At 36.9% G+C, this 14,986-nt stretch overlaps 1 protein-coding gene and 1 long non-coding RNA gene across 2 annotated transcripts; both read right to left on the bottom strand.

The window, feature by feature from the left end:
• Nucleotides 1-3,060: 3,060 nt before the first annotated feature.
• Nucleotides 3,061-4,333, bottom strand: LOC138350015 (uncharacterized). The gene is made up of 2 exons (XR_011221989.1): nucleotides 4,200-4,333; nucleotides 3,061-3,412 (listed from the first exon to the last, which is right to left on the bottom strand). It is a non-coding gene; the product is annotated as an uncharacterized lncRNA (long non-coding RNA).
• A 2,116-nt stretch (nucleotides 4,334-6,449) lies between these two features.
• Nucleotides 6,450-13,179, bottom strand: LOC123755823 (uncharacterized). The gene is made up of 5 exons (XM_045738670.2): nucleotides 12,833-13,179; nucleotides 10,625-10,775; nucleotides 8,903-9,098; nucleotides 7,141-7,238; nucleotides 6,450-6,920 (listed from the first exon to the last, which is right to left on the bottom strand). The coding sequence occupies exons 1-5, from the start codon at nucleotides 13,041-13,043 to the stop codon at nucleotides 6,497-6,499; spliced, it is 1,080 nt and encodes a 359-aa protein (XP_045594626.2). The 5' UTR covers nucleotides 13,044-13,179; the 3' UTR covers nucleotides 6,450-6,496.
• Nucleotides 13,180-14,986: the final 1,807 nt, after the last annotated feature.

The raw sequence follows: 14,986 nt of genomic DNA, 5'->3' as shown, positions 1-14,986 counted from the left end.
TTTTAGATGCAGGTGGGATAATCATTAGATGATCAGTTCTTGGATTGGCCCCTTGTACTGGATTGAGAAGTGAACTGTGTGGTGTAGTTCGTAGCAGTGTCAGTTGCTGGTATGTATAAGCGCATATATATTTATATACATATATAAATACACTAATATATATATATATATATATATTAGTGTATATATATATATATATATATATTATTATACACATACACTAAAATACTGCATAAAGAATTGCATAAGTAGAAAATGCATTGCATATCATCAAGCACATTTTTTCTAATCTGCTTATATATAATTTGTCCATCATATGAAGTGTATGAGGTATAGTTTTCTGTAATGGTGTTAATGTACAGATAAATAGGATAATGTTGTCGTTCTGCCGACCCAATCTTGGCAACTACTTTGGCTACCTTGTGATGGTTGCGAGGATCAACATCCCCATGGCCCAGTCTCTGACCAGGCCTCCTGATTGGTGGTCTGGTCAACCAGGCTGTTGGATGCCATAAGTTCACCAACTAATTGCAGGAGAGTGTGCAGTTTGAGACTAAGTTAATATTGTGATAATAGCACGAGGCTAGCAGTCGTCGTGTGCATGTCTACGCCATCAGTGCTCTGGTGCATTGCAGTGAGGGGGGGGGGGATGGTGAAACTTCCTGTAAGTATCAAATGTAATTCTATAAGTGGTTAGTCTAGATAGTGCAAGATAGTTCTTTTTTCCCCCCATTGTTATTTAGATAGATGTGAGGCATGTTTTGTTGTAGTAATGTTAGCCTCATGGGAATTCTTGTCTATTTTTACACTCCTCAAAATGATTAAAGCCTTTTAACAAACTATTCCTGCCTGAATTCACTGACTGACCAGCCAAGAGAGGCCTACACACACCACTCCTTTAAGATTCAGTCAAGTCTTTATAAGCTAGCTGGATCTCTATGGTATCACATTGCACACCGTCGTGACAAAACCCAAAGCCTTCAACTCCCATTAAGCAAGCTTGGCTTTCTTGAGCAGCTATTTCTGCTCTGGTATTGGCATCATGAGTGATATCTAGCCACTCTAGGTATCTCTTTGACATGAATATTTTTAAATAGCGATACTGCTCTGTGACATGGATATTGCTACAGAGCTATGCGGGCTTAGTGCTTTTTTGCTAATTCCTTACTCACGCAGCTGTATAATGCAAGAGCTTTGCCTTGAGAAAACATAGCCTTTTGATGCACACACACACACTTCCTGGTGGCCGGGGTGTATGTGACCCACGTGTCGTTATCACGTTCTAAATCAACATTATTTTTTGGTGCCTATTGCATGATGCCTTGTTTGCAACTCGTTCAAGGCACTAACAATCTAACTACACCAGTCCTTATTGTTGCTATACAATTTCTGTTTCTTGGTGTTCGTGTAAGGACAACTACTTGAGTGCTGTGAACCGAACTAAAGGGCATCAGACATGATAATTAATGTCCTCGGTGGGTACAATTAGGAAACCCGTCACTGCTGGCAAGGCAAGTTTATGTAGGCATTAAAACAGATAATGGCGAGTGCAGATTTGGTTCCTTCCCAAAATTGAGAGCAGTTTCTTTCATTCTTGCTGCTTTTCCTCTTCGAGAATGTTCCACATCATAAATGTCTAAATCCCTCTCGTAATTAGAGAAAGGTACAGTAAATTGAATTCCAATGCAGTATGTAGATAAAAATCAAATCCCCTCCGAGAGGCTCTTGTTAGAGACATCTTGTACTCTCTCTCTTTTTGTGTGAAGGATTTATGTCTTGTTGATCTGTGAAAGGTCGACTAATTTTGTATACTGTATTTGGTCACATATTGTATATCCCTGGTCTCACATCACATGGCCAGGCAGATTTTTTAATATTACTTGAATCTAATTTCCCCATGGTAAATAGTACTGTGCTTATATATAGTGTGTGTGTGTCTAAAAATAATATATGTTGTACCTAGTAACCAGAATGCATTACTAAGCCTTCTATGCAGGGGCCCAATTTGCCTAATAAGCCAAGTTTTCCTGAATTTAGATATTTTTCTAATTTGTTCTTAAGAAATGATAAAACTATCCATTACATTATGTATGAGTTAATTTTTTGTAATTTGAGTTAAAACGTAGAAATCTGACCCAACCTAACCTACCCTAACCCAACCTATCTTAACCAAAGCTAAACTAACATAATTAGGTCAGTAATTCATGTTCCTAATATAATATAATAAAAGTATTTCAAATAAACCCAATGGGAATTTTGTTTTGAAAATAACAAAAATCACTCTGCCTATTAGGCAAATTGGGCCTTGTATAGTAGGCCGAGTAGTGCATTCTCACTATTGGGTACATTTTATTTATATATATATATATATATATATATATATATATATATATATATTATATATATATATATATATATATATATATATATATATATATATATATGCATATATGCATACACAGTATATATACCTACATACAAACTATCTTAATATGCAGTTGTGTTAGGTCTTTATCTTCATAATAAGATAATTGTAGTTTTCATCTTTCGGCTGAAAGGTTTGCCAGTTTTCTCTGTTAAAGCTTCAGTGTTTGCATCAATTTGTTCTGTATCTGAGTCACTTTGTAAACAAACCATTGAATATTTGCCTAAATAACCCCCAATATTTGTGATGTGTTATTTTGCCTTCTTCCCCCAAAAATCCGATCACCATGAAGTCACACAAGTATATAATTTGATCTAAGTGTTGTTTAGAATAGTTGTGGCGTGGCCTAGTCCTTGCCTTCCTTTATCATATAGTTTTGTCTCTTCTGGTCAGGCAATAAAAGATTGTTTATTTTAGTAATGTTATATGCCAGTTTTGAATTGCTTTAAGTGCTCCTGTTTGCAGGTTTTAGGAATCAAAAGATGCTGTTTGGCATAGAACGTTGTCATGTGTTGGTTAAATGAAAGTCTTAGTAAATGTGATGTTGGCAGATTTTGTGCTTCTAGAATCAGATACCGAAGGAATGTTTTTGTCTTTTAAATTGTGATGGCAATAAAACTTGGGAGATGTTTACATTTTTAATTCTTTTTTCTCCATTGTCATCTTTTCACATAAAAAGCTCAGCTATTATTCATTATTGAAAATTCACCTTTATATCATTCATATTGCAGACAATGAATCACAATAATGGGGCTGAAGATATGAAAACTAAAGCACACCATGAGATGAGATGACGACGTTTCGGTCTGCCCTGGACCATTATCAAGTCAATTGTGATGGGAGCGAGATTGATGAAGATTAAGATTAAGCCACCCAAGAGGTGGCATGGGCATGAACAGCCTGTAAATGGGAGCGAGGGAAACACGACCATTAAGTAAGGCAATTGAGAGAGGTGCGGAGGAGGAAATTCCTCCTCACCTCTCTTGCCTTGGTTTTGGTTTGATGTCCATAGGGAATGGAAAGGATGGGGGAGGTAGAGGGATGGGGAGATGAAATTCAGGAAGAGGATGCGGGTGTAGAGAGAGAGGAGGTTTGAAAGTTCGGTGGCCTGTCCACCATGGGTTGACATTTTTGTATGTGTTGTTTGTTTGCGTATGTGTTATGTTGGGTTGTCAGTACATTGGCTGGGGGGGCTAGTGTTTGTGACCTTGTTGGTGTCCTAAAGCACTAGAGCCGATGGAGTTGGCTGAAGGAGGCTAATCTTAGAAACATCAGGGTAGTTACACTTCTGCCGCCACGACAAATGGTTTTTTGGTTTTATATTTTTTTGTAGGTGTTTTATTTATTTATATATTTTTTTTTTTTTTTTTTTTTTTTTTTTTTTTTTTTTATTATTATTTTTTTTTTTTTTTTATTTATTTATTTATTTATTTTTTTTTTTATTATTTTTTTTATTTTTATTTTTTTATTTTATTATTTTTTTTTCTTTCTTTCTTTATTCTTCATTTGGTGTAGATTGGGTCCGGGATGGGCCACTCATCTGGATCGTCTGGCAGACCGCTTAGTATCTGAGGGCTTGGGAAGGCCTCATCATGGATATGTCTGATCACTTTTTGTTGGAGAGTGATTCTTCTGGTTCTGTGTGGTGGTTCGTGGATCTCGTAGTCGCTGGTGGTGTTTTCTGCTACGAAGGGATCTTCTGGGTCTGGGACATACATGTTCTTCATACGGTACAGCTGTCTTCTGGCCAGGTAGCTGAGCCTAATTCTCTTGCCTTGCTTAATGCCCCTGGCTCCCAGTTACAGCCCCGTTCCTGTGCCAGGTAAGTCCACTACAGGCTCACCACTACAGTAGCCCATGCTACTTGGAACTTTTGCTTCGAGTAGCTGAATCTAAAACAACCACCACCACCTGGCTCCCGCCACAATTGACTTGATGGTCCGGGACGGTTCGAAACGTTGTCGTCTCCTGATCTTCTGGTGTGTGGTTTAGTCTACATCGTTCATATTGTTTATTTCCTTCATTTAGTGCTTATCAGTATTAATTATGCTAACCAGTTTAGTTATACAGTACTTATTTAAATTATTTGAGTATCAAAGTCTTAAATTTTAAAAAGTTGTCACATAATATATTGTTCAGTGACTCGAGACTTAGTATATAGATGACCTAATAATCTCTTTCCGCCCTTGTATTGGCATCTTAAATGGTATTTAATTTCTTTGAGTCAATTGGTCATTAAAGTGCTATATAATCGTACTGGCTTAGTGCTTTACTTTGATAATTACATCTTAAATTTTGTGAAAATTATTTATATATTTTAATTTTTCTGTAGTTTTGATGGCTCAGAATTACTATCTGCATGAGCAGTATGAGATACACAGGAGGTGTGTGAAATGTTGCATTGCTTATAAATACCTTGCTAATAAATATTCTCCAGGAAGAAGTAATGTTTTTGCATGTATTGGGCAAACCTGATTGTGTAGGGTCATAATAGTTGAAGTTAAGTTTTTCTGTTGTGTGTTTGTGTAATAACTTTTAATTCATGTTTTACAACCAATCTGTTACTTGGACTGGTGGCATTGTCATGCCTTTTAGTGTATTCATTTAATGAAGAAAGTATTTATATTGTTGAGTTTTTGCTAGAAGTCTCAAGCACACAGCATGGTTGGATACTGTGGTAAGGTATTTCTGGTACTGTATGGGTACCCTTGGCTGTGGTTTATAGAGTACTTACGTGTCAGCCTATGGGATTTGTACGTCATATCATGGTTATGACTTCTTTGTGGTACGGTATTTATCAAACGGTTTATGAGCTCCAAAACTCATGGCCATCCCTTGGGTTGAGAATGACCTCGGAGCTTGTACGCAGCTTAATACATTGCAGATTAAGGAGCCACGAGGTAAACGGTACCACTCTCAAGTAGGCACATAAGAACTCTGTGAATACCAGCCAATTAAAAGTTCAAGTTTTGATATTTGAACAGTACCAGTAAGTTAAATAATTGGTACTCCTTGTCTTGAAATTTATGTTGATTAAGTCGGGGAACTAAACCATATCGTCTAGATATACAGTAATTCTAAGTCACATTTTCATGCAAGGTTTCTGATGTTGTACTGGGTATCTCATTAGTATCTGTAGCTTGTTTATTTGTATTGTTAACCATGTGTTTTGTTTTTTTAAGTTTTCTGAATATGCATGTTTCCACAAGTGATTGAAAGTGTTATATTTTATGCCTAAGTGAAGAGTAGAATGTGTTTGCTTTATCTAAAAATTGTGTACTGTATTTGACTTTCATGATTTGTAATTGAAAGTATGTTTTATTGCATATGTAAATTTACACTAGTTTACCTAGTAATATTTTTACAATCACTATTCCTACAGAAAATGCCTTTTATACAATTTTAGTGAGTGAAAAGGTAGAAACCATTGCATATGTATTTATTATATCTTACCTTTGTTGCATGATTATTATAAAAATTTGATGTCTTTTTTTTTTGTTTTTATTTCTGTTGAGGTCAAAAATGTTTAGGGATGCGATTTTGTATGATCAACTGTTATGCATTTTTATATCCACAAGGGGCCTATGGCTTGTTTAATGATCTAGTTATTTGCCTGTAACCACTTAATATGGAGCAAATATTTAGCAATTTTGAACAGTGTTTTACTTAACCTTTCCTTCAAGCAAGTACTTATTTTTATGGCTTTTAGTAGAATGTGATGGCAGTATGTTTGGCACTTACAGTAACGAAAACATTGTCGTAAGTTATATTGATGGTCGATTTACCGTGTTCGCTGGCATAAGAGACATTTTACAAAGATGTCTTGAAGAAACTTTCAATACATGTATGATAATTTTAATATTTTATGTTCACGTGATTTGTAGGGGGAAAACATTTTTTTATACACACAAACAGTATATATTCCATTTATGATGAATCAAAAATATGCATCTTATGTGCTGGAAAAATAAGGTATGTATCACAGTACTTACATTTATTAAAGCTATATTAAAAAACTGGTAAGTTAAATATACAATTTTATTAAGGATAAGTTTTAATACACTACTGACCCTAATCTGTAGTTACACTGCTGTCTCCAGGTTCAATCTTCTTCTTTTTGCCTCTCTTTCTTGACTGTTTTCTTAATTTCTTTACACTGTTGGGTCTCTCTAGACACAGTTTCTGTGTTTTATGTGGAATTTCACAAGTTGCATCGCCCGTTTTTGATCTCGAGTCATGTTTTCTCTTAACTTTTTTCTTGCTCTCATATTTTTCTGGCATTGTTACACAGTGGCTGCAACTATTTGCTTTATTCACACATTTGCATTCGACCTCGGCCACCTCCTCTGTCTTCAATGCACAATTCAGTTCCCCATTTATTTTCTGGCCTGCACAGTTGGGGGATGTTTTGAACATAGTAGTCGGCTTTTCACAAGAAGTTGCCAAGATGGCTCCATGGTCTCTCTTCTTCATAACCTTATAATTTTCTAAATACCTGAAATAATACTGGGAGTTAAATACAATTTATATTCAGAACTGTATTCATACCATCAATGACAACTTAGTTTAGCATTAACACTTCATTTTTCTGTACTATACAGTGATTTTTGTTAGGTGGAAACTCGCAAATATAAATTAAACCTATTTAAAAAAAAATAAAAAAGTGTTAAGTCATTAATGACTAAATATTTTGCATCTTCCTTTTGGTTTATTACCTAATATTTTTTGGATGAAGCCATGGGTAGACATCCTGCTTGTTAAGAATCCACTCTGGAGATACTGCCAAAGATGAGCATCTGGATGCTATTTCTTCCTGTAAATATTTTGTTGAAATGAGCAAGAGCATTAGAATAAGCTAACCCTGATAACTATTAGCACAGGTGGAAACCATGTACCCAAATGAGCTGCAGACATTACAAAGAATTATGTTAGTGTTGGTAGGGAACAAATGGAATGCACTAAGAAGTGAGGTGGAGGCTCTTACTATTCATTTTCATAAGTAGAGGAGATGATGAGTCCAATAGGCTGAGGAACTTGTACTCTAATCATGAGGCAGGACCAAAGAGCCAAAACTTGGCCCCCCCCTCCCCCAAGAAACCACCAGTATTAGGCAACTGGTGGATTATCTTGAGATGATTTTGGGGCTTACCTCCAGGAAGAAGCCCGTAGCAGCTATCTAACTCCCAGGTACTGTACCTATTTACTGCTAGGTGAACAGGAGCATCAGGGTGAAAGAAACTGCCCATGTGTTTCCACCTCCACCGGGGATTGAACCCAGAACCTCAGGACTACGAATCCTGAGATGATTTCCTCACTGTCGCCTCCACCTCACTGTCCACTCAGCTGTCAGGCACCTTGTACAAGTACAGTACAGTCAAGTGACCAATCTACCTTGGATTATAAACGATCATTGTCATGTTATAATTTTGACTAACGCCACTCAAGACATGCACCTCCGTGACTTTCTAACAATTATCCAGCTAAGTTTGTTTCTAATCTGTTTGCCAACTGGGCTCAATTTGGTTAGGATTAATTTACAAACTATAATCAAGGGTCATGGTTACAATGCATGGCAAAACCACTGCTGTAGGTAAGCATCGTGGCACAAATGTTTTGTTTTCTATAGCAATCTAATATTCAATGTGCACAGCCATACAATAAACTGCTACACTTACTAGTGGCCTAATGTTGCAGTCATTCATTCAATTTAGTAATGTGGATAATTCTTGTGAGAATAAGGGGGTAGCAGCTCCTTACCTGCAAGCTAGTGTCAAATCCTTCAAATTCTCACAATAATGGATTTAATCCTTTATTGTCCTTCTATACTGCAAGTCTACCTACAAGTTAAGTGCTCATACCCTATGTCATTACTGATTGGTTTTATTTATAATTCTAGATATTTCTATGGTGAATAATTTAAGAAATCTAGAGAAGTTGCAAATGGATTAAATTTTAATACAAAATTCCCTATGGAGACCTCACCTTCAAAAATCTATCTGTTTAAAAAGAGAAGTACAGTATTATGCAAAGGAATGCCAATCATCCCAGATAAGTCTATTTCCATACCAGGAACAGTTGAGAACTGCAGGACTAACACACTAAATTAGACACAAGAGTGCTGATCTCATCAAGACTAAAATACTGAACAAATTGGAATATATTAATCCAGATCACTAAGATTTTAAAGGTGTAATGTAACTAAATGGGGGCAACAGCTTCAAGCTCAATACACCACACTAGGATTTAAAATAAGAAATGCTTAATCGCCCACAGGATAAGAAGCCCATGGAACTGCCCATCCGCAAATGCTATAAATGCCTAGAAGGTACTCTAGTTCCAAATTCACCTGCAAAAATCCCTCATGAATAATGGGGGACCTATGACAACTGCTAGAGATGGTGGTCCTCGTGCAAGTATTTTATCCTAAAATGTCAAAGTTTAGCACATCTGGACTTTGTTTTCATTACTGTAAATTACCTCATCTGAGCTGTCAAAGTAGCACATTTTATTCTTGACTTTCTTTCTCTTCTTTGGAACATCGTCTTTTACGGTGGAGATCCCAATAACGAGGTTTTTTAAGAGTTGGATCGATTGCCGATTTCCACAACCGTCTTTAGATTCTTTAGCAGGAACGTCACAACCCTCGTCATGAGTTATAGCAAATTTCAAATTACTGTAAGAGAACAATGTTGATCATTTCTACATATTTCACAAAATGTTTTTACAGTATATAAATTATTTTTTCCTTGATATTTTCAACAGAAAACTATTTATGGAAAAAAGTTTTATTCACCATATCCTGAAACTGGACTATAATGTTAACATATAATTGGTTCACAAACGAATCTTTCACTCAAGTTCGTGTTGATTTTTGACCCAATTAAAAATCTAAATTTTGACTCTGCCTCTTTACTTTGTCACATCTACCAGTATCAGAAGCTATATTTTCTATTACAAATTGTTTTTGCTGGATTGAGCAAGTGCACAAATGTATTGAAATATGATCATGAGGCATATAAGCTACAATAGACAACTCACATTTAATGTGGTCAGCTTCTTCACAGGGTAAAATTTAGACCATCTTTTGATTCAACATTTGCATTCCAAAGACTCATAAATCAGTTAAAATCAGAAATCATTCCAAAGACAAAGAATCAGTGACTTATAAATTGTCTCGAACATAAATTTTTCATTACAGAATGCAATCTGTTCAAATTGCACACCTAACCTAACCTACCATGGAACCTGACTGCTAAATCTTTAGCTGTCAAACAACTCCATGGAAATTACAGCTGATGCAAGTCACCAAAGCCTTTGCTGGAATTATGTGAACTTCAATTATGATCCAAGAAAGAAAATGCAAGTCATATTTTTGTGACTTGTAAGAATTTTGTGAACATTTGCAAGAATGTTCCCAAAACTTTGCACAAAAAATAATTTTAATTATTGAAAGCATGTATATTTGTAAAAGCAATTTTTTTATAAAGTAAACACTTATACTAGGAAAATGAAATAAAACTTTTGAACATTTTAATATTTCAACACATTATCAAGGAATACAGACAGAGAAGACACAGGTTGGGGATTATCACTCCACTACACAGAGTAGATAAAGATCCATAAACAAAATATCAAATAATGGAAGTGACATAAAGGTGGGATGATTATTTGGGTATTCCCTAATTCTTCGAATGTGCTACACATTTTGTGTGTAGCACATCGTTTACAAAATGTTATACCAATCACAAATGTTACCAATTATAAAGCTATCTAATTTACATAATCCTGGACTTATATTAATATTATGTAATTCATTACTTTTTATAAATGAAAATATAAATAAATTCATTTATAAAAAATATCTATCATTTAATGCCCCCGTTAACCGAGTAGTAAATAGGTACTGATGAGTGAGTCAGCTTCTTGTGGGGTTGTATCCTGGGGAGGGTCAGTGGTTCCACCTTGGCACGGGACCTTGGTATAAGTCTAACATGTATATCTACATTGTCTACCTGTCCTCCTGACACAATAAATTATTATTCTTATATGGCCATGGCCTGAAGGCTTAGATGCATGATATGCATCTGTATTCTCAAAAAGTTTTATATATACTCCCAATGTTAAAACTATTCTGACATCTAAATTACTGCATATCTAACATTCAAAATGCCTACTGTAAGTAAATTTTCTAGGACTTACGTATCTAATAATGCAGTGAGCCGCTTGGCTAAGTAGGAAGAGAGTGATGAAGGCGGCATCAAAGTGCAAGGTATGCTGGCCTTCCTGTGATGTACTTCCATGCCTGGAGGCGATGACCTGTCATTTACCTTCAAACCAATCGGATAATGCCCTGTTAAAAATGGAATACAAACATTAATTTTCCCTAAAACCCTCAAACTAATTAAACATCTATAAACATCATCCAAGGCCAAGGTGCTTTGCAAGCGCTTTGGCCTGGGTTCATATCCTGGCCGAGGAGGATTGACTGGGCACCAATCGTTAACTATAGCCTCTGTTAACCCAGCAGTGAATGGATACCTGGTTGTTAAATAATTTAGCGGGTTGTAGTCCGGGGGAATTTTTTTTATTAATTTAAGGACTTGCCCGAAATGTTATGCGTGCTAGTGGATGTACAAGAATGTAAGAACTCTTGTATAAATAAATAAATAAATAAAATACAGTACTGTACTGTATATTAAAGTATTTTGTTATATATGCAGCACGCAACTGCTTACCGCTAAGATTTATAATTTTATACAATAAAATACTATACTGTATACTGTAGCTACAAAAATATATAAAAACTAATTATGGGAAAATAAAATTAGAATTATATTTTAGGAATAATGTGTTGCAAGCCATTCAACATGAATAACATTTTAACTGTCGATGTTTTAAAGTTAGCTAACACTATGGCAAAAAATTTAACAAATCTGTATTACCAAAATAAATAAGAAACATAATCAAGCCTAATGTTAAATAGCACTGTAATTTATATACTGTACTGTACATGATTTTGCACATTCAACAATGCTGTTGTATCACACACTGTCCACTTTGTGATGGGATTTTGAACATTGTATAAGCCTGCATCCAATGAATCCCCAATTCTTAGGTTAGTAGAAGGATTTATTTTAATCCCCAATTCTTAGGTTAGCAGGAGGATTTATTTAAGAGATTTTGGCACCGACTGCTAACAAAGCACTACACTGCATCTGAGGGGAGTATGATCCAATCATTCACAAGATGAGTTGGTTAAGCTCATTTTCCGTTTGTTAAAACAGCACATATTGTTAGGTTAGGATGTATTAGCTTAGGTTTGGCTGGTTTAGGTTAGAATGGGTTAACTTGGGTAAAGTTCTGTTGGGTTTAAAATCTGTTAGTGAACCATCTTGTGTATGATGAGACTTGTATCCATCTGAGGCAGACCAGACCTCTGAGAACACCATCTTGACGATTACTCTGGTGACATGACGCAGGTTATCATGGTTCATGGGTTAAATCATACACAGACGCTTCAACAAAACTCACTTTCTAATTCTTATAACTGTCCATGCCATTAATGTAGGTTACACTGGGGTGGGCAGAGCTAGGATGGATTGGGTTAGTTTTGAAAGGTATTAAGATATGCCGGCAAACTGTCTTATGTACGAAGTAGCTTGTAACCAGCTATTTTGAAGGGTACTCAGTAGTACAGTCAGGTTCATTCTCAATTCACAATTGGGATTTCCGGGTTTGAATTCCAAACGGGACGGGATTGGTTGTCCATGTTTCCTATCACCGAATGTTTCTTCTGTTCACCTAGAAGTACAGTAACAATGTTCCTAGGAGTTAGTCAGCTTGTTGTGGGGCTGCATCTAGGGGAGGAGGGAGGGGGGGGGGGTCAGTAATAATAATAATAATAATATTTTATTTAGGAAAAGTACATACATACAGTCCGTCTAATTACCGCAAGCTACCACAAGCTACACAAGCTTCACTAAGCTTCCTAGCAATACGTTAGTAATGAATAAATATGATATATTTACTCATTATAATGTTGGTGCTGAATGTACAACACGAAAAAACATAATTTTAATCTAAAAAATATCTTTTTATAGAGAAATTAGACGAAAATAAAGAGCTGGTGACGCCAAATCAAGTCGACGATCCAAGCGTCGGTTAGGTTGGGTTAGGTTAGGTCAATTTAACCTAAAATATCATATTTATTCATTACTAACGTATTGCCAGGAAGTTTTGTGAAGCTTGTGTAGCTTGTGGTAGCTTGTGATAATTTGACGATCATACATACATAGATGCAGAGTTACAAACATTCTGATTGATTTATAGTTCCACCTTAGGGGGACCTCCATATAAGCCTAACACATATACACTGGCTGCCTGTCCCCAGACACAATGGGTAATTACCTCTCCTAGACAGCAACTGTTGTATCTTGCCAGCAAGAAGGAATGATGCCCTTGTCTCCCCGCCATGACTGAGGTGCGGCCCGTCCTCCTGCAGGAGGCCGCTGGTCCCTCCCGCAGGCGGCTCCCCGCCTCGCGGGACCATGAAGCTCGGGTCACAAGCTTCTCTGTACCGAGAATTATCCTCACTCTCGGAACTGCTCGAGTCACTCATTTTGTAAAGGTGTAAAGATAATTAAGCTTAAAAATAGCCTCCAAAGGGCACAAACCATCTAAAAAGAAAGTGCCCAACCGGCGCCTGCAGGTTGTTGTTGTTGTCGCCTGGTTAGGGGCAGCTAGAGCACAGGGCGGCTTGACTTGCCCGAAATGTTGTACTCACCTAGTTGTGTTTGCGGGGGTTGAGCTTTGGCTCTTTGGTCCCGCCTCTCAACTGTCAATCAACTGGTGTACAGGTTCCTGAGCCTACTGGGCTCTATCATATCTACACTTGAAACTGTGTATGGAGTCAGCCTCCACCACATCACTGCCTAGTGCATTCCATCTGTTAACTACTCTGACACTGAACAAATTCTTTCTAACGTCTCTGTGGCTCATCTGGGTACTAAGTTTCCACCTGTGTCCCCTTGTTCGTGTTCCACCCGTGCTGAAGAGTTTGTCTTTGTCCACCCTGTCAATTCCCCTGAGAATTTTGTAGGTGGTTATCATGTCTCCCCTTACTCTTCTGTCTTTCAGGGATGTGAGGTTCAGCTCCTTTAGCCTTTCCTCGTAGCTCATTCCTCTCAGTTCCGGGACGAGCCTGGTGGCATACCGATGGCTATGCGTGCTATTGGCTGTACAAGAATCTAAGAACTCTTGTATATAAGAGCTCTTGTACCTTATCTATTAATCCTCTCAATATATTGCATGTTGTGATCCTATCCCTCCCCCTTCTGTTCCTTCTATCCTCTAGAGGTTATAACATTGTTCCTTTAGCCTATTCACATAGCTTGATCCTCTTAGCTCTGGCATCAATCTTATTGCAAATCTTTGTACTTTTCAATTTTTACTTTATGCTTCACAAGATGCAGATGCAATGCCTATACTACATATTCCAGTATTGGTCTGACAAATATGTAAAGTGCCTTGAAGGAGTCCTGATTTAGGTTTCTAGATGATGTTCTTTCTTATATTTAACAGTGTCTCATTTGCTGCTGATGTCTTTGTGTTTGCTTGTGCCTCTGGTGTTAGTGTTGGAACTATATTCACTCTCAAATCTCTCTCTTTTTCAGATTCCTGTAGTTGCCTTCCCATTATGGTGTAGATGCTTCTTGGTCTCCTCTCCCACTCCCCATTTTCATTACCTTACACTTTGTTGGCATTGAATTCCAGCAACCATTTGTTTGACTACTCATGAGTTTGTTTAGATCCTCCTGTAACTTCATGCAGCCATCCTTTTTACATTCATCATCAGCTTTGTCATCTGCAAGCATTGACATGTACAAGCTCTCTCTCTCGGGTAGGTCGTTCGCAGATTAGAAACTGCAGTGGTCCCGAGACAGAGCCACCTCTCTCCTAGGGCAGAGCCTTCTCAAAACAGAGCCTCTCTGTGTCCTGGGACTAAGACACAGAGAGCCCTTTAAGGCATAATCTCTCTCATAGTTTGAATGACATTATTAAGAAAACTATGAAATACTGAAAGGCATTTTACTTAAAATGTTTATTTATTTAAATTATCTGCCCAAAACACTATGCTGTTAGTGGTTTGCAAGAATGTAAAAATAACATTAAGTAATCTCACAAACCCATTGTACCTTCGTGTAAGTAAACAAACAAAATATTTTTATAAGAAAGTTTTGAAAAAAAAAAATTTCCTCTCCTTTCTCCTCCATAGAACATTTTATTTGTTTATTTTTTTTTTATATATATATACGAGTTCTTAAATTCTTGTACAGCCACTAGCATGCATAGTGTTTCGGGCAAGTCCTTAATCCTATGTTCCCCAGAATACAACCCCGCCAAATCGTTTAACAACTAGGTACCCATTTTACTGCTAGCTAAACAGAGGCTACAGTTAAGGATTGACGCCCAATAAATCCTCCCTAGCCTGGATAAGAACCCAGGACAAAGCACTTGTGAAACGCCAGGCAAGTGTCTTACCAACTACACCACGGGAACTGC

This window comes from Procambarus clarkii, chromosome 43 (genome assembly GCF_040958095.1).
Source record: "Procambarus clarkii isolate CNS0578487 chromosome 43, FALCON_Pclarkii_2.0, whole genome shotgun sequence".
In the NCBI taxonomy this organism is placed as follows: Eukaryota; Metazoa; Arthropoda; class Malacostraca; order Decapoda; family Cambaridae; genus Procambarus; species Procambarus clarkii.
The sequence above is the reverse complement of the archived record's forward strand: the minus strand, read 5'-3'. Positions and strand labels throughout refer to the sequence as shown.